The sequence below is a fragment of the Lepisosteus platostomus genome, chromosome 3 (genome assembly GCF_059453375.1).
Source record: "Lepisosteus platostomus isolate fLepPlt1 chromosome 3, fLepPlt1.hap1, whole genome shotgun sequence".
NCBI classification, from domain to species: Eukaryota; Metazoa; Chordata; class Actinopteri; order Semionotiformes; family Lepisosteidae; genus Lepisosteus; species Lepisosteus platostomus.
In genome coordinates, this window is record NC_142613.1 from 1,530,608 (window position 1) to 1,553,385 (window position 22,778).

The 22,778-nt window shown below is 47.8% G+C and overlaps 1 protein-coding gene across 2 annotated transcripts; it reads left to right on the top strand.

Moving 5' to 3' along the window:
* Window positions 1-681: 681 nt before the first annotated feature.
* LOC148674019 (scavenger receptor cysteine-rich type 1 protein M130) lies at window positions 682-20,787 on the top strand. Of its 2 annotated transcripts, none has more exons than XM_088623726.1 (19): window positions 682-857; window positions 4,759-5,076; window positions 6,935-7,036; window positions 7,446-7,649; window positions 8,822-8,995; window positions 9,426-9,716; window positions 11,151-11,450; window positions 12,125-12,421; window positions 13,337-13,630; window positions 14,592-14,891; window positions 15,262-15,561; window positions 16,494-16,781; window positions 17,777-18,061; window positions 18,271-18,402; window positions 18,489-18,593; window positions 19,126-19,194; window positions 19,990-20,145; window positions 20,275-20,467; window positions 20,580-20,787. In XM_088623726.1, the coding sequence occupies exons 1-19, from the start codon at window positions 791-793 to the stop codon at window positions 20,647-20,649; spliced, it is 3,945 nt and encodes a 1,314-aa protein (XP_088479852.1). In that variant the 5' UTR covers window positions 682-790; the 3' UTR covers window positions 20,650-20,787. The 2 variants fall into 2 exon arrangements, with proteins under 2 accessions (XP_088479852.1, XP_088479853.1); XM_088623727.1 differs by having other exon boundaries at window positions 684-857; window positions 20,575-20,787.
* The last annotated feature ends 1,991 nt before the right edge of the window (window positions 20,788-22,778 follow it).

Consider the following 22,778-nt stretch of genomic DNA (forward strand, 5'->3'; position numbering starts at 1 on the left):
TAATATATACAGTGAAGTGTGTTATAATACATAATTATTCTTATTCTTACTCTTATTGAGCAAGCCTGATAGTTTTAAAGATGGTCATACAACAAGCTCAGATTCTGCTCCAGGCCTTCGTCGAACAGGAAACATTAGCATCGCACGAGAACCCTCTGCTTACCTCAGCAGACCCTAAAGAACACACCAAGAGTCGCTTTTCCATCTGATCTTAAAAAAGGGCTCCTGTGTAAGAAATGCAGTGCGGCCCACAGCTGGTGTGAAGCCCCACAGGTAAAACAACGTTTTCAGTCTAAGAAAAACAAAATGTTGTCCCGTTCTTTCTTGTTTTTTAGAATATCTTAGTTTACTGCTGTGCCTCGAAGTGAGACATTTTCATGAGGAAATATCTTAAATTGTCCCATGCATGTTAGGTGCTTTGTGATCTATGGATGTACAGTATTGTATTATTATTATAATAATATATTATTACGTATCTATCGATATAGCAATATGTCTGCTGCGGAGTAAAGTTGTTTTGCTGTCTTCATTTCCTATTATGATTTTGCCCAGTTTTGCACTATTTAAAAAAACAGGTGAAGTCAGTGTGGTGAAGAGCTGCTGTAGAGGCATTGCCACACGCACGGCGAATGCGATTGGTCTACTCACGGTAGCTGTCTGCGCTCCCTCACCTTAAATGGTAAACGAAGAACAGAGAAGGGCTTTGAGAGTCCTATAAAGTGGACGCTGGGAAAGGCCGTTCATTTTCAACCTGCAGACTTCTCGATCCTACAGCTCCCTGCTGCGCTCCATGCGGTTCCCAGAATCCTTTTTGGGTTGGCGTCTCTCAGCTTTCCTGTGGCTATGGACTGTCTCAGGCAAGTGGTGCTATTTATTTCTCCAGCCCTCTCTTTTAAACCAAGTCAGATTGTTAGATAACATTGTCCGAATACTGCCTCTAGATTAAATGATCCAAAATATTTCAGAGGACCTTTGTGTTTTGAACTTATAATATGACTACTGTTTCCTGAACGAATAACAGAGATGATTTGATACTTCACAGTCTCTGCAAACAATTAGATAATGAGCAATATGCCGTTTTCAAAAGAAAGCATTTTTCTGTAATTTTGGTGATCAATGAACTGATTCAGGAATTCACTGTTTGATATTATATTATAAAAGTATCTGGAGAGTTTGCTGTGATTTGGCCTGAAGGGTTTTTTTTTTAATTCCACTGATTAATTATACAGTTTAATAATACGGGCAATTGTACGTGCAAAGTTATGAACTATATAATAAAGCAGATACAGTGAAAAAAAATTTATTAAACTGAAAGAACAAAAAAAACTGTTATAAAATGCTCGCGTAGGGAACTGAAAACATTTATTCATTTTTGAGAAATGTATTGATATAAATTAGTCCAACATTTCTTCAAAAAATCTTTTAGTCATACAGAACTTTCTTGAAATTCTTTTAAATGATTCTAAGGTGATAAAAAAATTAGAATCTGTATTTCTCTACATTGCTTGTGCTGTTTTCGTGAGTAAATTCCTTTTTTGTTTTTTTTTTAAAACAGAAACCACCGTTCTTAGAACAGTGGTTCCAAACAATCGTACATGTACTGTACATGTATTAATCTCTTTTAAGGCTATTTCCAAATGCAGAAGGGAGAAATTTAGAAAGGAAGGTAAATACTGTACGTACACAATATATAACAATATCACTATGCCTACTCCCACATATCATTAAAGTTATACACATCTGAATTGGAACTGTGTATTACGAACTATTTAATGTGCTAGAAATGACATGTACTGCTAATTAAGATGGTAGAGTGTTCAGTTTAGAGAGGTATTGAAGACAGTGTGGAAATTCTTAACAAACAAAACTGTAATAGGGAATAAATTAGTGAATATTATTAAAAAACTATTGAAAACACATTTATGTATATAAAAATGACTAGAAATATATTCTAATATATTATATATAAATATATTTAATGTTATTACAATTTTATAATTTAAGAAATAAATAAGGCAGACTTTTACAATGGAAAGGCTAGTTTATTTTTCCATGTCTGGTCAAAAAATAGTATTTCCTCCCTGTGTCTCAATAATTTAATTTTTTTTATTATAACTTATTGTATTACAGTACGGGGTATGGTGAAGAGTTGAATAAACTCTTGAGGTTAAAATGATAAATAAGAAAATCCACCCAATTCCTATCAATACCAGGTCCTGATTGACCAACTCGCCATGCCAGTAAGTTATAAAAGTTAGCTTTTAGCTCACACAACTCTTGTTTTCTTTGTTTCTTCAGCACAGCATGGTAACACAGTAATAACTGGGTAACTAAATATTTACCATTTTTATTAGGCTACACAGTAGGACACATACAATGTTCACCACTAGTATTTAAAGATATTTACAAAACAGTGACCAAAATACCGTGTAAGGACCAGGGAATCTGGGTGTCATCTAATAGCCACCCTGGACTAGATTTCTCTTTAAAATGGGAGCTCAGCAATTAAGAATCTGCCCCTATTTCCCTGTTCATAAAGACACATCACTATCAAAAGAAGAGAGTGCTCTTTCATGGAGGACACTGCTAATAGGAAATGAGTATTTCAACACATATAAAACAGTCCCTTACTTAAATCCTAGTTCTGGGCTCTGTAGTGCTCACACTACCTGTCTATGGGAAAGGAAACTCTCAGGGCACTGACTGCTTCGCCTTGTGATGGGCCAAGAAGACAGGCGAGGAACATTTGTAGAACCTTTTGACCGTATTCGCTACTTCAGAGGTGATCAGAGGAGGAAGAAGATGCGATTTGGTTGTTTTTTCGAATAAAAACTCTCTTTCCTGTCAACAAATGTAGAGGAATTAAAATGATGTGGTTGATATAATATAAGTTTATTAACTTTTAGGTGTTTGGACGGTCATGGGAGCACTTACACATAATATATACATTAACATGTCTTAGCACATTTAATTAACACAAAATTAATATATTATTAATTGATGTCTTACGTTATTCGAATTAACGTACATCCCATATTGCTTTTTTACAAGCCAAAAAATAAAATACACCTTTTTTTCGAATCTAGAACTCCATCGTCAGAGTTTGCATGTCCCTCCCGTGTTCGTGTGAGTTTCCCCCCCATAGTCCAGACATACAGGGCTGTTAATCAGCTTCACACTGGCCTCGGTGTGTGTGTGCCCTGCGACACACTGACCTCCTGTCCAGGATGTTCCCTGCCTTGTGCCCATTCCTTGTTGGGATCGGCTCTGGCTCCCCCACAGCCTGGAATCGGATGAAGGGGTTAGAATAGGGATGAGTTCAAGCTTGCTTGTGATCGGGTCATTTTCCCACAGGATTACAGGCTCGTGTAGTGTGGGCTCTCCATTGCAGGCTCTCTAAGAAAGGCTGCAGTTCTGAGCTGCAGCGTGCAGAAATCACTGAAGCAGAGAAGACGGTTTGGGTGATGCACGCAAGCCTGAAATTACTTTAAAAATCACGCCACTGCCGAACTGTTTTAATTCATGATCTGCAAAGGCTCTGCACACTTTGCACTCTTCTTTTCCAATAAGTATGCTGTTGCTTTTACGAGGCAAAGTCACACTTCTCACGTTTCATTTCACACCCACTACACAGATCACTGTCGCTGAAGACTTTTTAAAAATGATTTCCCTGAACATTGTGTAACCATTGACATAAGCAACTGGTAACTTTAATAAATGACGTTGCAAAAGTAACTCGATGTTATACGATGATTGTGTCCACATACAATGGTCCAGAGGTGCGTTAAATTCAAACATCAACACGGAGATGTCATTTTAGTGTCGATAACCCCCGGAGTCCAGGGAAATGGTAACAGATTCGGAGTTTTCTTTTTCAAATAAATACAAATTCACATCACACTGTGATGTCCGCAGAGGAGATCTGGGCATATCAATGTGCAGTTCTACGAGGTTTGCTTTCCTCTTATGAAACGTACTTCTTTTTATCTTTCTGTTAGTAGTGCAGAGAGATCACGGTCTTCAGTTTTAAGTTCTCTTCTTGCTGGTGGCCTGTGGTTTAGCTTACGCCTGAGTCTGCGGAGAGCGAGCGAGGGAGCTTAATCTCAGCATCGGAGTTCGTTTCCTGACGCGAAGCGAGAACCGGCCTCCTGCCTGATAACGGCTGGAGACTGTGGCGAACCGCCTTTCTGTGCGAAGGTGCTTGCACACTTCAGATACAGTATTTTCCACCAAGAGCCTGTGGGACCGCTGTTTGAAAACGAGGTCCAGCGTCTCCCCAAATATAGCGCGTGGGAAAGGCGTGTGGTGTTCTGTCACGCCGGACTGTTCTTGGAGCAGAACATGCGAAAAGTGTTGTTTGAAGTTAACGAAACGTTTTGAAATCGCGAATATCCTGGTTATTCTTATGGTCTAAAAAAGTAAATTTATCACAAATTAAAACAGAGGTTCAGAAAAAACCCTACCCCCCCCCCCCCCCAGTTAAAACTTTCTGTAAGAAAAAAAGCAGATCAGGTTGCGTGTTAGGAGGTGAACGCTCCCCCCTGCTTGCTTTCTTATCCGCTGCACTGTAAGGTGACCAAGCAGGTGAGCCGGAGAGACTCGGTAAGTATTTTTCTAGATAGTCGTTGATATTGTTTAGAAGTCCGAACCTGTGCAGCACGCTGGCCCGGTGCCGCAGCTAGACCAGAGCCCGTCGCTGGCCCGGGTTCTGCGCCGTCAGTTCGGCCCCAATAGCAGTGATCCTCTGCCCCCCAGCAGAGGCGCAAAGGCTGCGCCTCCACGGCGGAGACAAGCCCTGCGTGGGCCGCCTGGAGGTCTTCCACAAAGGCGAGTGGGGCGTCGTCTGCAACGACAAGTGGTCGGAGGTGAACAGCGCCGTGGTGTGCCAGAGCCTGGAGTGCGGGCAGCCTGTCCGTCAGTCCACCATCAAGAAATTCCCCCACCACACCAAGAGGGTCTGGATGAACGAAGTGAACTGCACAGGACGCGAGCGCCACCTGTGGAACTGCAGTTTCTCCGGGTGGGGCATGGTCACCTGCGATGTTGAGAGCCACCATGTCAACGTCGAGTGCTCAGGTGAGGACCTCCCTCTCCCAGACAGGCCCAGGGCTTTAGCCAATTGCTTTTGACCCTGCTCTCTGGGCAACAGGCAGTCTGCACACGGATTTGAATTCTACACTTTAAACGATATATACTAACCTAAGAAGATTGCAGGGGGATCCGAGTTCGTTTTTTGAAGTCTTCTAGTTTACTTCTGCAGCAACAACAGCGAAACACCAACCACAGGACAAGAGTGCAAGCCGCGCGGAAGAGCACTAAAAACAGACAGCGGGTGACGCTTCTATACACCAAGGCTGGCGGGAGTGTGGAACGAGCTGCCCAGCCATGTTGTTGATGCCGATACCCTGTTTTTTTTTTTTTTTCCAGGAAGCAGCTGGATGAGATTCTTGAGCCAGTTAGCTTCTAACATTAAAAACCAAAAAAAGTAGATGAGCTGATGGATTTGTACTCTTGGCTGTCTGAAGAATTTTCTGAAGTTTTAGAAGACCGTGTCTTTTCCCAGCATGATTATTCACTATTCTGAGCAACACAGGTCTTAATAACACGAGCCGACATTTGACAATTTGACCAAGATGTAGGTACTGTTGATGGTCATTACTCATTCCTCCTCATTCCTCCCCAAACATTGTCCACTAAAGCATTTTGTAGTGTTTTTAACACTTTATTTGCACACTTTTCAGGGTTTAGGGATCTAGCTCCCTGTGTTTTGCTTGATGAAGTTTGTGGCGAGGTGTGTCTGTGGTTAGAGCATGAGGAGGGAGCTGGCTGGCTCCAGGTGCAGGGAGGGCACAGTGTTTTCTGCTGTTGGCTGCAAGAACAACAGGGCTCTGCAGGTACTGTCTAACAGGGAGCTTGTGGATTCACAGCCAGGGTGGAGCAGTGCTGCTGTTCCCTCCTCTCTGATTGTGCCAGTAACACACCCAGCTGCGTAAATGGGTACAGCGGATAATTAATTTGGATAAAAGCACAGTCAGATGAGTAACGACAGAAGGGATATCCAGCCACTCAGTACTATGAAATGTGACAATAACTATTACATATTTTGTGACCTGTATGGGTTTTTTGCAGACTTTCAGTTGTAAAATGTTCAATGTTCAAACGTCTCATTTTTGAAGTGATGAATAGGAAGGCACCCTTTTTGCTTTATTGTATATCTTAATTTATTATTTTACTATGCATAATCTGAAGTGGCCCAATCACTCTTCTGGTCTGAAAATTACATTTTGGGTTCTTTATACAACACCTCTTAAATATTGACTGACACAATGCTTTTATGTGACAAGTGATGTTACATACTGTCCCAGCAGGTTAATGAGAATTGATATTAAGTAGTATCTCTGACAGCTTACTATTAACTCACAGTTAGTTTCTCAGAGCTGGACTGCTTGTAGACTGAGCTCTTTTGTAGCTGCATCATCATTGTGCAGAAACAAGCACAGTTCAGTGATCTGTGCAAGATCTGGAAGAAGTGTATCTCTAATGAGTAGGCCTCCCAGAGATCAGAATTACCGAGTGATCTTCTCCCTATCTGATTTTCTTACCATCATCATTTACAAACATCCTTTTGTACTTTAAAACACCTCTTTTCACCCAACATGGCATTGAAGAAGCGCATATTTTATTATCAAGGTATTTAGAGTTCACCTCTGATCCTGCCTACAGACTGCCATATACAAGACAACAGTATGCTTATCCAGCCTACCTTTTTTGTGAAAACAACAGGTGTCTGTACAACATGTCCTTCACACAAGAAAACCTTGCACACCTGGCAAATCTCACACAGAGACATCCCATAGAGAAAATCCCACACCATCCTGTTCTTCTTCATCCTCCTCCTCCTGCTCATGAGAATGGCGTTCCTTGTCCCTCCCAGGGCGGGTCGTGCTGAGTCTGGCTCACGGAGGGGATCGCTGTGCTGGCACCGTGCAGCTGGATCACGGGGGCAGGAGAGCCAGTGTGTGTGAAGACTCCTGGGGTGAGCACCGGCGCCCCCACACTGGGCCAACACGACACCCTGGCCCTCTTCGTCACTCATCACTCATCATCACACGTCGGACACTCCGGTCAGCAGATCTGACACCGGCAGCAGATCGAGCCCGGAAAGGGACTCATTTCCCGTAATCGCAGACAGACTGAACTTGTCCAGATCTGAGGCACCTCCTCTGCTTGTAAGATGGATAAGCACACGGGGTTGTGCAAGATTCTGCTAAGGCAACTTCGCACTGTTATTTTAGTGACCACAAATAAACACTGCACTGTTTCCAGCCACATCATGCACTGTACACTGTACCTCTCCCTCAGACAGCAGGAGCCATCAAGTGTCTTTCTCTCACATGCAATGTGTAGGTCATCGTGTTCGTTACTTCATGTCCTTGTGGGCGCAGGTGCGAAGGAAGCAGACGTGGTGTGTAGGGAGCTGGGCTGCGGGAATAAGATTGCCTTCTACAAGGGCGAGATGTTCCCCAGCGATGGCGTGGAGCTCCTCTCCCTGAACTGCATGGGCGATGAGCAGTACTTCTGGCAGTGTGCCCACAACATCACGGGCAAGCCCTGCACCTCCCCAGCGGCCACCAGCGTCGTCTGCTCAGGTGGGAGCTGTTCTCCCTGTCTTTCCGGTCTAGAAATTTCAGCCAGAGCAATTGCAAACCTTTTCCTTATCAGAGTATCCTTTCAGGGCTTCAGTAGCTGGGTAAGGTCCTGATGAATGCAATAGAAGGACAAGTCCTTGAGGGGTTATTTGGTGTAGGAATCGTAGCTGAGAGATCGGGAGCCTGACCAGAACCTTCCTCACTTTCCCGAGGAATGAGCCAGGGAGCTGCTGCAGGGGTGCAGGTGGGATGTTGGGAGGGTGCCAGGGAGATACGCCGAGGGAAAACCTGAGGGTGAGATAAATGAATGTAGGGAAGCAGAAGAGTAAGAGGGATTAGGATCTAACCTTCCTCCCAGACTTCAGTAAGGAACTCCATGAGTGGAGAAAAGAAAACTGACGACTTTAAATCATTTCTGAAAAGTTGACAGAGGAAGCAATGTTGAGCCTTGTTCAGATGTGTCATCAAGATTATCATACTATCATGAACACACCCGAAGGAGGCTCAACAGCCCAAATGTGCTTCTTCTTTGTACTTCTCAGCATGGGGTTAACTTTTACTTGTCCCTTTGAAGTCAACGCACACACTGACACACGTCCCCACTCAAGCACCTTCAGATCCTTGTTCTAACAACCTTTGTTTTATGCTCGTTATATTTGAGGGTCAATAGACCAGTGGGGCCAATCCGACTAGCTCGCAGGAGAAATTCTATTCGTGTTCGTGTCACTGAGTGCCAAGATCGTTTTGAATGAGAGGGTTGCCTACAGTGGTACAGTGTTCACCACAGAAACTAATAGGTTCTGTTGTGGCTCAGTACACAAACACGACAAACTGGGGAGAAGACAATCTCAGGTGGTGCAGGACTGCTGGAAATGCCCGACTCTTTCCCAGCTGGGCAGCTGCCATTCTGAGGCTAGTTCCTGAAGGAGTCAATCAATGTCATTCAACAGCTCTCTTAAACCTCCTGTCCATGACCAGCGGTCAGCATTGACTCCTGCCTCCCTCTCTGTAGGTAGCTAAATCTGCCGATTTCAGTTTAAGAATTGCAGATTCTTGACTTCTTTCTGGGTGACGGTCAGCTCTGACTAAGAGCTCTGATTAAGTTTTTTTTTAACGAGCATATGTCTTTCTTTGCACCTCTAAAGTTCAGTGTTCTTGTGGTTGTGGTGCAGATCATGTCCCACTGCGTGTGGTTAATGGTACTGATGCTTGCCATGGGAGTCTGGAGGTCAGGGATGGTATGAACCTGAGCAACCCGGCCAAGATCTGTGAAAAAATGCACTGTGGGAGTAACGGCATGTTTGTGACCACCGGCAACTCGAAGAAAGTTGGCCTCAATTGCTCAGGTACGGCAGTTCAGTTTCTATTTCCTTATCTGATGCGCTCACATAGGGGTGTGCTGAACAGGCTGAACTCAGGCTTAACTCTTCATCTGTGTGCAGTTTCTTGCTGCCTCAAAGTCCACCTCCCAGCCTGAGACATTTCGACAGCAGGGGTGAAGCAGTGCCGTGACAGATGAATGGCGATAATTCCTGGGTATCCTGCAACACTGACCTTGCTCTGCATTTTAGAATTGTTTTGTGGAAAACGTGCGTTTCTTGCCTAATCTTCTAACTGGAGAGAGTGGAATGAGAAAATACTGTAGGAAGAGGTTATTTTTGAAGACTGGAACATGCCAGTGTGCAGATAATCAACATCAGTGCTCTTGCATATTTACATAGGGGCTGAGCCCGGATGAATAGAAATAGAAATAATTAAAGTGATTTATTCTTGCAGACACAGTGAAGATATTGCTAGGTCACAGCAACGATTGCTATGGGTCAGTGCGTGTTGCCAGAGCCGGCCAGGAGGGGGCAGTGTGTGCCAACGAATGGGACGAGGAAGATGGGAAGGTGGTGTGCAGGGAGCTGGGCTGCGGTGAGCTGGTCTCGGTCTCCTCGGGCAGCTGGAACACAGCTGGCTGGGTGGACAGAGTGCAGTGCAAGGGCAAAGAGTCCTCTCTGTGGCACTGCCTGGCCAAACACCACAAACTCCAGCCCTGCAGCGAAGCCCGAGTGGTTTGTGCTGGTGGGTATTACTTCACCGTGAGCCCACACACTCAGAGCACATCCTGACGAACCCGAGACCCGCAGACCTACTGTACAAAAGGAGGCTGTTCAGCCCATCCAGTTTGGCCAAAGTGGTGGACCAGATCAATGTTAATCAATTGATCCCGGAATCTCATCCAGCTGTTTCTTGAAAGGAGCCAGGGAATCCACTTCAGCAACATGGCTGGGCGGCTTGTTCCACACTCCCACCACCCTTTGTGTAAAGACGTGTCACCTGCTGTCTGCTTTCGGTGCGTTTCCATACAGCTTCCACTCGTGTCCTGTGGTTGGTGTTTCACTCTTGTTGCTGCAGAAGTGAACTAGAATACTTCAAAAAACTAAATGAGACCCCCCCCCTGTAATTTTCTTATGTTAGGATATATAGTGTACAGTGTAGAACTCAAATCAGAAGCTGTTACATTGAAACTGGTCAGTCTACTAGGAAGACTTCATTTGAGAATACTGTGTGCGAGTTTGGTCGCTACAAGATACTGCTTCTCTGGAAGTTGTCCAGGGAAGAGCACCCAGATACACCCCCAGGAAAGAACTGCTGACACCGACAGCTTGAAGGACCTGAAGCTTTTAATGAGCCATTCGCAGTTTCACTGTACTGGCCACGTGTACTTAGACATGCATGGCTCGAACAGGGAAGACCCTGGGAGGCACTGATTCAGGTATTCAGGATCCTAAAAGGTGCATTTAGAACTGAGAACAGGAGGCTCTCTCTTACCCAGAGGGTTGTGGGAGCGTGGAGCAAGCCGCTCAGTCGTGCAGATGAGGCCCATACCCTGGCTTCTCTCAAGCATCCTTATGATTAAGAAATTGCTGGATGAGGTATGGGTGGGATAAATTTGCCATGATCCTCCAGATGTGTGAGACCGGCTGAAGGCGTCCTCTCATTTGTAACCTTTCTGTATCCTCTCGTACTCTTAAACGTCGTCTTGAACTGTATCGGGTCACCTTGGGCCCCGTCTCCTTTGAAAACATGTAGCTTTGGATTGTCCCCTTGACTTACATAAAAGCATTGAAAGGTGTGACGGGTTCTTCCCACAAGATGGCGCTATGACCCTGTAATCAAATGCACAATCGTGCACGGGACAGTTCGGCGCAGCTACAGTAGGATTTTATTTCTGCATCCCGCTATATCATAAATATGTTTGGAGTTATGGAGAAATATATGGAGTTGCTAGAACCATCATTATAAGCGGATGATCACATGTGTCTTCCGTTGTGGAGAAGCAAGCAACGTATTGTAACTCACTGCTCACGAACTCGTCCACCCTCTCAAAATTCCTGTTAGGACGCGCGACCCGAAAAATGTTTTGGAAAATGCCTGTGTTTTCAAACTCTCACGTTCCTCCAGACTGAAGATGCGTGTTCTGGGTTTACAGTCGCGTGTGGGTTATTTCCGCAGACAGCGTGAAGGTGCGACTGGCCGACGGGACGGGGCGCTGCGCCGGCCGGGTGGAGATCTCATACGACGGCCAGTGGATGGGTGCGGCCGCAGAGGGCTGGACGTCCCTGGACTCGGACAGGGTGTGCGGGGATCTGAGCTGTGGCGCGGGCTACTCGTCCAACACCAACATCTTCAGCAGAGGGGGGGTGTCCGTCTTTCCAAAGACACTGAGCTGCTCGAAAAAACACAAGACCTTGGTCCAGTGCATAACAAAGAAGCAGAGAACAAAAGAGGATATCATTAACGTCATCTGCACAGGCACGTCACTCCTGTTGAGTCCGTTCACGGTGTTTGACTCTGAGCCAACATTTCACCCCCCGGCCGAAACCAGTAGTTCATCTTTCTCCATTCCAGAACAACATGCACCTGTTAAGGTTACATACGACAATACGAATTGATCGCGTTCAGTTGGAACACTGGATTACCAAACTTGTTGAGCTGTTTCTTTAAAATCTTAATGTAGAAGTTGCAACAAAAAAGATGTTGTAATGCGGACGATCTATACTGTATTGTAATACAGGCATATTACTATACAATAATACAGAGATATTACAACATAGTAAAACTATATCATGATACAGACACTAGACTGTGTTATAATACAGACATATTATTATACTGTATTATATTAGTATACTACAATATAGAAAAAAACTAATAACACAGACATTACCATACTGTATTATAATACAGAAATAGTACTCTATTACAGCAGTATTTAATATGAGTCGAATGGCCTCTTCTCCTTTGTACCTGTTCCTATGTTCATACTCCCTGCTGCTTTACTGGACTGAGCGAATGTTCAGTAAACTGGGAAGACCTTTTCACCCTATTATATCTGAACAGAGAGTACTGTACTTCTTCCAGCACCGGGAAAAATGGCTGTTAAAAAGGAGAGCAGCGTCCAGCTCAGCCTTCTTTCTTCTGAACAGATCACAGAAGCGTGCAGCTGGAGGGGGGTCCCGGCCCCTGCTCGGGGCTTGTGTCTGTCCGTGGCCCTAACGAGACCTGGTGGCTCAGCGGGGAATTCTGGGAAGAGGCAGCCGCCGCTGTGGTGTGCAGGCAGCTGCATTGTGGGAAGCCCACTGCTTTTGAGCGCAGGCCCAACGGCAGCAGGAGCCTTTGGACAAAGAGGTACACCTGCTCCTCCAACGAGACGACACTGTTCGACTGCCCCTCGACCCCCGTGGCCACAAACACAGGCTTCGCTGCCTTCCTCAGCTGCTCAGGTAGAGTCTCCTTCACACGCCTGTTCCCAGCCATGGCTGAGCTCTTTCTGGATTAAACAGTGGGGTTGGAGCCACTGCTAATGGGTACCTTGGTTGTAATCAAGAACGACTGAGTTATCAATGTAACATGAAACATTGCTGGAAAGCAACCAACACTAACTGGAGTCCTTACTATTATTATTTTCGGATAACGTAATTGTTTTTTTCCATGCTGAAAAGAGAAAAAAGAGAAAACGTTTTGGCTGTGGAGCCTTCTTCGTTCTTCTTGTGTTTTCTCTCTTTTCAGCAATAAATAAACCTGTTACTTCTCCCTTTGCAGCCTACTGTTTGTATGCTGACGCAGCTCCCCACCTGAACTATTATTATTTTATACCTGCATGCCATTAAATATATTTTGAGCCAATGGCAAGTTTTAACAAGAATGCGAAATGTCACGACTCAGCAGGGTGGAGTGCAGACTGGGGCTCTGGACTAGAGATGTGTGAGCTCAAACCTAGGCTGGATTAGAACCCAGAACTCTGTGGGCACCTCGCCTAGTTTGCGCCCAGTAAATGTCTTGCCTCACAAATGGCTTTCCGGGTCTTCACTTAAAATAAATCTGGATATATACTATTTATGTAATTTATGTTAAAAAAAAGTTTTCAAGATTTGTTTTTTTAAGTAAACATCTTCACTGCGAGTGTATAAAACTTTGAACATTTCAGTTGTGGTGCCTGTGTTTTCCAGGAACGGTGTCTGTCTTAGTTCATACTTGAACCCCTTAGTGTTGCAGACGTGACCCGCAAGCGGTACGTCCAACTCGATTCGGTGGCGGTGCGTCCGCCTTGCATCCTGGCGCTAGGATTCCGGCTGTTGTCCCGTTTTCTGGACCAGAGTCCGAGAAAGCAGCGGCTCACGCAGGGTGTCGCCTTGCAGGTCCGATAACCGTGAAGCTGGAGGAGCAGTGCTCGGGCGCCGTGACGGTGTGTCTGAGCGGGACCTGCGGCGTCGTCAGCCGAGAGGTCTGGAAGAGCGAGCAGGCGGAGCTGGTCTGCCAGGAGCTGAACTGCGGGAAGGCGATGAATCCGGTGAATCCCCCCTCGCGGCAGGACCAGGTTCTGGTGAAGAGCGTCCACTGCACCGGCCAGGAGACGGTTCTGGGCCAGTGCGGCTTCGTGCTGAACACTGACACCCAGTACAGAACCGAGCCCGCCTTCGTGGTCTGCGCAAGTAACTGCCACACCTTCGTCGCTCCGCTGCGCGATTCTGCTTTTTTTTCTTTCCTCCTCAGCAGCTTGAAAGCGTTTGTCATGGCTCGCACTTGCAGGGAAAAAAAAGTTGGGCAGCCTAAACGTCACAGCTAGACTGGAACTCCCTGAACTTGGAGAGTCACTCCAGATACTCTATCACAGTCATTAGGACCTGACCCAACTACTGAAACTGATCTCAGTAAATTAGTGTATAGAGCTCTTACCCTCTCAGCTAGACTGGCTCTCCCTCAGCTAGGAGCTTCATGCCAGATGGGATCTCAACCTTTACTGCCGCCTGCACCCGAGTGGATCTTAAAATATGCGCCTCCGATCAAAAATCGCTGAACTAATTTTAGCGATTGTGTTTTTGATGATTTACCTTTAAAAAAAAATGTGTCTCACACCCCTAGTTGGTGTGCGCGCCCTAGTTTCAAAAGCGCCGATGGAGTTTATCACATTCGTTAGGATCTAACCTCAGGGAAGTCCGTGATCAATTATTCTTCAAGCACAAATCACTCACCCTCTTCATTCCAGGAAGTGAACGTGTAACTGCCTTGTGAAATAAACTACAAATCCAATTATTACTTAACGAAGTCTTCATTCCTCTCGGGTGTCTAAGTATAAGTGAGGGCTAGCGACGATCTGCCCACTCCCGAGCCGAGCTTTTTAAGCAGGCCGTTGTGTTGGTGTTAAAGCACCGGGGGAGAAATTCTGCCCCCCTGGACACCCCGATTTAGAGCGCGGCGCCCCCGTGCTTTACTGAGAGGCTGCGCTGCGTCACTCGCCTTCCTGGCACCTCCGTGTCTTCTCGTGATCTCCGGCAGGGCCGCCTGCTGTCACCGCGTGTCCGCGGCGTATTTCCCTTACCGCTCGCCTCTGTTAGCACGTCACCACGGGCGATGACGAGGACGCGCGTCCTGTGTTCCCCGTGTCCACCCCAGAAAGCGTGAAGGCGCGCCTGCTGGACGCCAGGGACCAGTGCTCGGGCCAGGTGCAGGTGTACCACTCCGGGGGCTGGCGGCCGGTGTGCTCCTCTACTCTGAATAACAAGGAGCTGAGAACCATCTGCAAGGAGCTGGGCTGCGGCAAGCCCGACGTGAACGGGACCGTCGCCACCTACCTGCCGGTCCACGGCAAAGGGATGGAGAGCGTCAAGTGCAAAGAGTCCGCCGGCCGCCTGTCCGACTGCACCTTCGGCCCGGAACTCCAATCATGTAATCTGGCGGGCCTCCGGTGCTCCGGTGAGACTGGGTCTCTTCCCCCCCGATATTAATACTGGAAAGTGTCGTTAAGAACCTAAGAAAGTTTGCAAACAAGAGGAGCCATTCCGCCAACGGGCCCGCTTGCCCGGGCGTAGTCAGATCTCGTCCAGCTGTTTCGTGAAGGAAGCGGGGTACGTGTGTCCTGACTGAGACCCACCCCTCGCCACGCCAGCTGGACGGTCAGATAGGGCTTAGACGGGCCGAGTGACCTCCTCCCGTTCGGGAACTTTCTACGGGATGTGCCGGCGTGTCGCCTCCCCTTCCCCGCCTTTGAAAACCGCGCTGCCGCTCTCCTCCCTTCTCCGGTGAGTTCCCCTGAACTCCTTGCCTTGCCTTGTTTCCCCGAGAGGCTGGAGAAGGATGCTGTTCACCGGGAGCCGCGCCTGCTCGGGGGAGCTGTTCGTCCTGGACGCCGCGGGTCTGCACCCCGTCAGCCTCCAGCGCTTCACCAAGTCGGCGGCCGGGGCGCTGTGCCAGCAGCTGGGCTGCGGGGCCTTCCGGAACCTCTCGCACAGCCCCAGCGACCTGAGGCAGTGGTGGAACAGCAGCTACGACTGCAGCAGGACCGCAGGCAGCGCCAGCGTGTGGGAGTGCGAGGCGAGGGCGAGCGGGGCCGCCGGGAACCTTCAAGCCTTCGTCGAGTGTTCAGGTAGCTGCCGGCCCGCTGCTGCGCCCCCTGGAGAGCAAAGTGAGGGGGCGGCCCCTGCGGCGGTTGCCCACTCGTACACGCTGCCCGCACACACGCATGCACGACACTGGGAAAACGCTGCGACTCGGCAGTTACAGTATTTCTGTTTAAGAAGCCACGGGCTTTCTGTTCAGCCTAAGCGCTCGGTAACATTTTAGTTAGCACTTCATGTGTTAAAATGACGACAATACCTCATGCCGTATGTGAATATACATTTATATTTTGTTGGGTTTTTTTTCTGGCAAAGTATTGGATTTGCATACATTTGCATGTGCATTACAGGCATTACAGGCCAGGAGTACTGCCTTGCCCTAACTGGTCTAGGAGGTGGCTTAACTGGACGGGTTATTCAGGGGAAACTCTGCCCTGAGACTCCAGCTCTGGACCTTTGTCCCTTTTGCTGAACAGTTCCTCAGCCATGGTTAGGCACCCTCTCACTGCACCATTTCATCAGATATGAAAAACTGAACCCTGTTGTCAGCTCCGCTCGTTGCTTCTTTAAAATGAAACTGATGCTTCGGAAGGGGTTTAAATGCCACCAGCATGAGCAGCCCCTGAATGCTGTTACAGAAAGGCATAGCCCCACTTTGTCCTTTGGGGCAAACACTGTGGCGCATCTGATAGACCACAGTGGATGCTGAAGATGATAAGGCGTTACAATATTTCCTGTTTTGGAACTCCTTACACGAAGAGTTGCGGGTGCGTGGAACAGGCTCACCCGGCCATGCTGCGGGGGCCGCCGCCCTGGCTAGGCCTGAATAAGCCCGGGACCTGGGGTCAGTTAGCGACTTATTGCCCAGCAGGCGGAGGGGCCGGATGCCCCCCCCTGGCTAGCAGGAGGACACAGGAAGCCTGATGTGCGACGTTGCTCAGCGGCGGCTCTGGCCTTGCAGGTGACGTCACGGCCCAGCTGGCGCAGCGGCACAGCCGGTGCTCGGGGGAGGTGAGGATCGGCGCGGACGGCCAGGTGTGCGGCCGCCCCTGGGGGGCCGTGGAGGCCGCGACCCTCTGCAAGGAGCTCCGGTGCAGCGCCGCCGTCCCCGAGGAAGCCCCCGCGCGCCCCCCGCTCCGCGCCCCGGGCTACAGCGTGATCTGCAGCGGCAAGGAGTCGGCGCTGTGGCAGTGCAAGACGGGGCGGGTGCAGTCGTGTGTGGAGGGCGCCGTGACCGTGGCCTGCGCGGGTGAGGGCCTGCCGGCGCGGAGTCTCGCTGTCCCCGAGCGGTATATCCTCAGGGACACTACTAGGGCAGATGGCAAAGAAACAGGGCGGGAAATAATTAGACACACAGGGCACTGGGTAGGTGTGTAACGCAGGTGACTGTATATCAGTCAACACTGGCAGATCTCATTTCAAGAAAGAATATGGAGAAACGAATGAGCACTGTGTTCAGAACAGTACTATTGAGCCCCTGGGTTTGTAACGAATGTGCCGGTTCTTCCGGTCACGGACAGCTGCTGGAGGACTGAGGAGGAATGCTGTTCTGGCGGCACTTCCCACAGTCCCTCAGTCCACCCACGTGGACTGCTTGTCTTGGCACTGTCCGAAGAGCCCAGGTGGACTGTGATCTGGCAACAGGAGCAGCTATGATCTATGGCTAATTGTTTCCACAATTATTTCCAGTACTCTAGGCTAAACATTTCCTCCAGCCACAGAAATTTGGTCCCAGGAAAAGGGAAAACAAACGAGGTGTGAATTATAGTGTGACGTATGGTTGTACTGTCAGTGTCTGCTCCGGCAGTGGCCACTGGTCTGTTGTGCTTTGAGCTTCTTGCATTGCCCTTGTATGTGGCGTCTGTGCAATGAACGTGTTTCACACTGGAAAGGGTGCAGCCTGTAGGCAAGCAGAAACGGAAAGAGCAGATCACAGGCTCCTCACACAGTTACAGGTAGTTGGACAGACAGGTTATTGTCCACAACTGTGCAAATTTGTCTATAAAACATAAAAAGCACTGAAGTCACATAAACTCACATCCAGGCGCAGAAGATCATAACAACGGTGCTTGACAAGCAGAGTATCTCTTCCTGCCCGTAGCTGAGTGCCAGGCCCTGTCTGTCGGTATTCTTCATGTCCTGGCGCTGCGGCCGATTGCACAGGCTGGATTTCGAACGGCGTGTGAAAACGTGCGCCCAGGCCACGGGGAGAAACGCTCCGCTCTGTGTGCTCTCGTTTTCCAGACAGCGTTGAGGTGAAGGTCTCCGGCACGTGTGGGGGGAAGGTTCTGGTCCGCTACAGGAGTGAGTGGGAAGGGGTGTGCCCGCTGAACTGGGGCTCCAGAGAGGCCCAGCTGCTGTGCCAGCACCTGAACTGCGGACCGCCTCAAAATCTCGGACAGACGGAAGTGCAGGACGCCTCTGTGCATAACTCCTCCCTGGACTGCCTCCCTGGTGCCGTGCTGATTAAACACTGCGTTCGTGGTAGGAAGTGCCAAGCGGCGGGCAGTGGCGTGGTGTACTGTCAAGGTACGACTCGGTCCGATCTTCTGGCCGGCCGGCCTGGTGAAGGGCGTTTCATCCCGTGAAAAACAGATTGCTCAGACTGAAATGTCAGGGAGTCCTCAACGATGACACAGGCAGCTCAGATGAGTCTTCATGGGACGCGTGCCATTATTAATGATCATTCAGTTAGAGAACGGAGGAAAGACGTGCTTCTTTGCCTTTTCTGATTTCAGGCTATGTTCCTAAACAATCCGGGAAGAGTCCCGTGTCTCTGATTGTGGGATTGCTCCTGGGGTTAGGTATCCTCATAGCTGCAGGGATCCTGATAGCCTGGTTCTGGAAGAACAGGAGGACCAGGAATAAAGGTTATTCTTTCACCTTTCTCTGCCTTAAAAACAGGGCACTCACAGGCTGGAGCTCGGGTAAAACCCTCTCTCTTGTCTTCTCCCAGGACATTCAATAAAGAGAAGATCTGTCTTTACGGACAGCGTTTCTGAATATGAGGAAGTCCCTGACAACGACTCGGGCACGACAGACGTGATGCTGAAAGATTTACGTGAGTGTGCGGAAGCCGTCCCCAGTGCACAAAAAGAGCTCCACAAGCAATTGTTCCTCGCTTGTGTCTGCAGCTTCTTGTGAGCAACTTGAAGTGTCACCATCTTGCTTCTTTGATTGGAGAACTGCTTGGATATAATCAGTTCTGATAAGAATCCATTTTGATGTGTATCAGTCTGCTATAAATTATTTAAGTATGTATTTTTATGATGGATTTTGTAGGATGAAACATTTCATTTGAAAGCACTTACTTTTTTGCTCAAGATACTTCTTTTGCTACCAATTAATTGTGTTTCTTGTCTGATGCGGACTCCTCCAGGAGCTTTTCTAGGAACTTTTCCTCAGTCAGAACCTCTCTTTAAATTTCAGTGCTAGGCAGGATTGGATCCCTCAGATCCCCGTATTTCCCAGGACACTCCTTGCATGTCCAACAGGAGCTTTCACCATGTGTGTCACAGGGGAGCCCTTTTGTCACGCAGGTTAATTTCATACTTTGATATCTTGATTTGCTCTCTCCGTCTTCTGTGCTTCAGAACCTCGGCCAGGATCAGAGACATCAGCTTTGCAAGTGATTGGAACAAGCAAATACACCTTATCCAGAGGCAAGTGTTGATGAAGCGTGATACAAGGTTCATTTTAAAGACTGTTTTTTCTCGGCTTTTCTGTTTTTCTTGCCACGAGAAGATGGAAAGCACTTACACAGGTCTACCCTGTGGTTTGCTTGTACTGTAATTGACATCAATATTTCCATCTTTTGATTTTCTACCAAGCATTTACTGTAGTTAATACTGTATATATATTTAGACAGATTCCTAACATTTGTAGATCAAAAAACGGAGAAGGTAATTCAGTTGCTTCTATCCATAGATACTTTGACCAAACTGTTATGACTTAATTCATTCTTATTTGGTACTTCCTTTTGTAGTTAGCCTGGTCTGTGAGTATCTTGTGCAGGGTGTCTCAGTATACAGTATACTGTGGAGATCAGGTGAATCCTGTCTCTGCTCATTGAATGCTGTTTTCTGGTAGGCGTTACTGAATTGCTTGGTTGGTGTTTATGCTTCATCGAATATTGTACTTTCTTGAAAGTATTTTGTCATCTCTTTGGGCATGACAATGGTGTAGTTATAAGTGATTGATGATGACTCCGAGGTCCAGGGACCTATTCTGGGCTGGGGAACCTTCTGTGTGGAGTTTGCATGATTACCCTTGTATTCGTGTTGCCTTTTCTCTGGGGACTCCAGTTTCCTCCCACCTGCCAGAGACGTACCGGTCAGTAGACTGGCTGTGCTCCATCGCCCTCTCTGTGAGGGACGGGAGAGAGGCCCTGGCGTCTCTCCTCGGCCCTGTGTGCTTGTCAAGGCTCGGCCTTTACCCCCATCCCTCTGTGCTCCCAGCCCCGGTGCCAGGCGCGGATGTCGAGAGGGGCCTGCGCGCCTCCAACTCGTCTCTCACCGACTACGACGATGTCGCCGAGGGGCCGCTGGAGGCCCCTCCACCCCCTGCAGGCGCCAGAGACAGAGGAGAGACGGGACGGGATCACCCGGTGACCGGTAAGGCAGACCGCAGTCGCCTGTGCGCTTACAGTGCAACGGTGTACGCGCTTCCACGCCAAGCGCGTTTGCTTCTCAAAGGAACGCGGGTTTTCGAAGCTCCAGCATCCTCCTCTGAATGTGTGACAGGCGGCGTGACCCCTGACCCTGAGCCCGGTCTCCAGCCTGAGATCGAGGATGACGATGTCACCGCCCCGCCCGAGGCGCTGGTGGACTCGGGAGCCGCCATGGATGGGCCGCCAGAAGGGGGTGACGGTGAGCAGGTCCAGAATCCTAAAGAGGAAGACTACGTGGAGCCTGACATACCAGCAGAGGACTCTAGGTGAGTGATAGACCTGCGCGATATCGACTGGGCTACCACTGTGAGATTCCTGTTCTTCTTCATGATCTCAGATTGACCCCACCACTTATTCCTGATTTCTTTTTCAGTACAGGCACATTAGAAGACACTGGCTAGATGTGGTTTCAGCCTGCGGTGGAATTCTTACACTGAATCTTAACTGAGTTAGTAAGACTTCACTGGCCTTTAAACTAGATTGCTTTTTTTTACTGTAGTACGTCTGGGGTCCATACCCTGGTTTACTAGAATAATGAAGAGTTTTGTGTTTTTTTATTCAACAATTAAACTTCAGAATGTCCTCATGGGATGGTCTCTCTGTCTTTTGCGGGCTCCCCTTGTCCAATACGGTCCGGTCGTGGTCCGGTCATGCCGAATGTGTGCTGAGCGCTTGCTAGCTCTCTGGGCAGTTGCTCGTGTCGGTCTGTCGATGCTTGTCTTGCTTTTTTTATCCATTTTTTATTTGCATAAATGCGTTTTTACGACACTGAAAAAAATATTTTTTTCAACCCTAAACTGATGATATTGGACTGTGGCACAGGAGCCCTTTCTTGAATATGGATTGTTTTTACGAAGCTTCTGGGACTTTTATGAACTATTTTTCATAAATAATGATGTTATCATATGGACTACTTTTTGCAATCTATTATTTGGTATTGTTCCCTTTTTTAAGTCATGTTTTATTGAAGATGTATCATATTTTATCAAACTATTTTGCATGAATCTGTCTTGTTTGTCAGATATCAGAATGTCCGTATATAGTAGGTAGAAGCAAATTGATCCCGGGATCTCATCCGGCCACTTCTCGAGAGAAGCCAGAGTATCAGCTTTAACAACATGGCTGGACAGCTTGTTCCACACTCCCACAACCCTTTGTGCAAAACATGTCTCCTGTATAACAAAGTACATAATAACTATCCAGGATTGGATCTGTGCTGGGAGGTAAAAAATGAGTCCCGATTGCTTGCAGACTCTCCTGGCTTTCATTTCCTCTTTAAACTTAATCAAACCAATTATTTGAAATGAGAATATTTAGCAGTTTTGTCCAGGGCTGGAAATGTCGAATATCTTATGATTTTATCACAAACATTAATTGGGTTATTATTTGTTAATTGCCCCAGGAATAAGACATGGCACCTTTGCATCTCTGACCTGTCCACAACTGAATCGAAATAACAGAAAAAATGTTGCTTACGTTAATTGAAATTCAGTTTGTGATTGATCGCGCTAGCTAGATCAAAGAAAGATTCTCTGATTTTGTTTTCTCAGCACTGCACTGCTATAACAGAGGTACTTTTCAGAAATCTCTACGTAAGTCCTGTGATCATTTAGCCTTTGTTGAGGAGAGCAGATCTGTGCAGTAATGATTACTCTGTCCTGCCCTGAGTTTCATGAGCCCAGGCAGGCTCTGGGGCTGTGTGTATTCCATGTGAAGGAGGGAATCTTTCTTTCAGGCTGGGTGCTCTGTACTGCGTTTCATTCCGCAGATCAAATCTGTTTTCCCACTGTACACATCTATAAGACGCCTGGCCGGAATCGAAAGAGAAGTTCCTACACCTGCAGCACAGACAGGACACCTCTTTTCTCTCTTTCACGGGGAAACCCAGGCTCACTGCAGCTTAACCTCTTCAGTCCAACAGTTCAGCTGCTCCAGTTACTGCCGATGCATCTGAGAACCGTTTTGAACCCAGTCGGCCAGCTGTGAGCTCTGTGGCTCCCCTGAGTTTGGAAAGTGCTTCGGTGTTGTACATCAAACTGTATTTTAGAAAAGCCTATAGTTTGATATACAGCATAGGAAGCCTTTTCCACCCGTTCCACGCTTGCTGTCTCCGTCGAGGGATTTCAGCACAACAGTGCGGCCCAGAGCTGGAGAGACGAGACTCGGTTACAGTACTTTAGCTCAGCTTGTATGTCATTTCACCTGTCGGCGATTTCCTTCCAGCTGACGAAATTGAGTCCTGTCTCTGATCTGCTTCCTTGTTTAGATTTTTGGTTTGCCCATTTGTGCACTCTGTCCCTTCTGTTTCGAATCCACCTTGTTTCACCTGTTGGTTAAATCCAGAGAAGTGACCGCCTTTTGTTTCTAGCCAAACGCCTTCAGCATATGGAACTTAGCGTGGTGACCCAAGACAGGACTGCAATGACTAGGGATGGCCACTAGAGGCCGCCATGTGGGCAGCCTCCTGCAATGAATCTGTGAACGGAGCGGACCTGTTCCACAGTCTACAGTAGCTATAGGGGCTAATTGTCTCATTAATGGCTCGGAATGTGTAAGTTCTCAAGTGGCTTATAAGAA

Excerpts from the sequence above, each read along its gene's own strand:
- LOC148674019 (XM_088623726.1), top strand. The coding sequence starts at position 791 with ATGCGGTTCCCAGAATCCTTTTTGGGTTGGCGTCTCTCAGCTTTCCTG. Across the intron at positions 858-4,758 it reads GTGGCTATGGACTGTCTCAG|AGGCGCAAAGGCTGCGCCTC; the intron begins GCAAGTGGTGCT and ends GCCCCCCAGCAG. Across the intron at positions 11,451-12,124 it reads CATTAACGTCATCTGCACAG|ATCACAGAAGCGTGCAGCTG; the intron begins GCACGTCACTCC and ends TCTTCTGAACAG.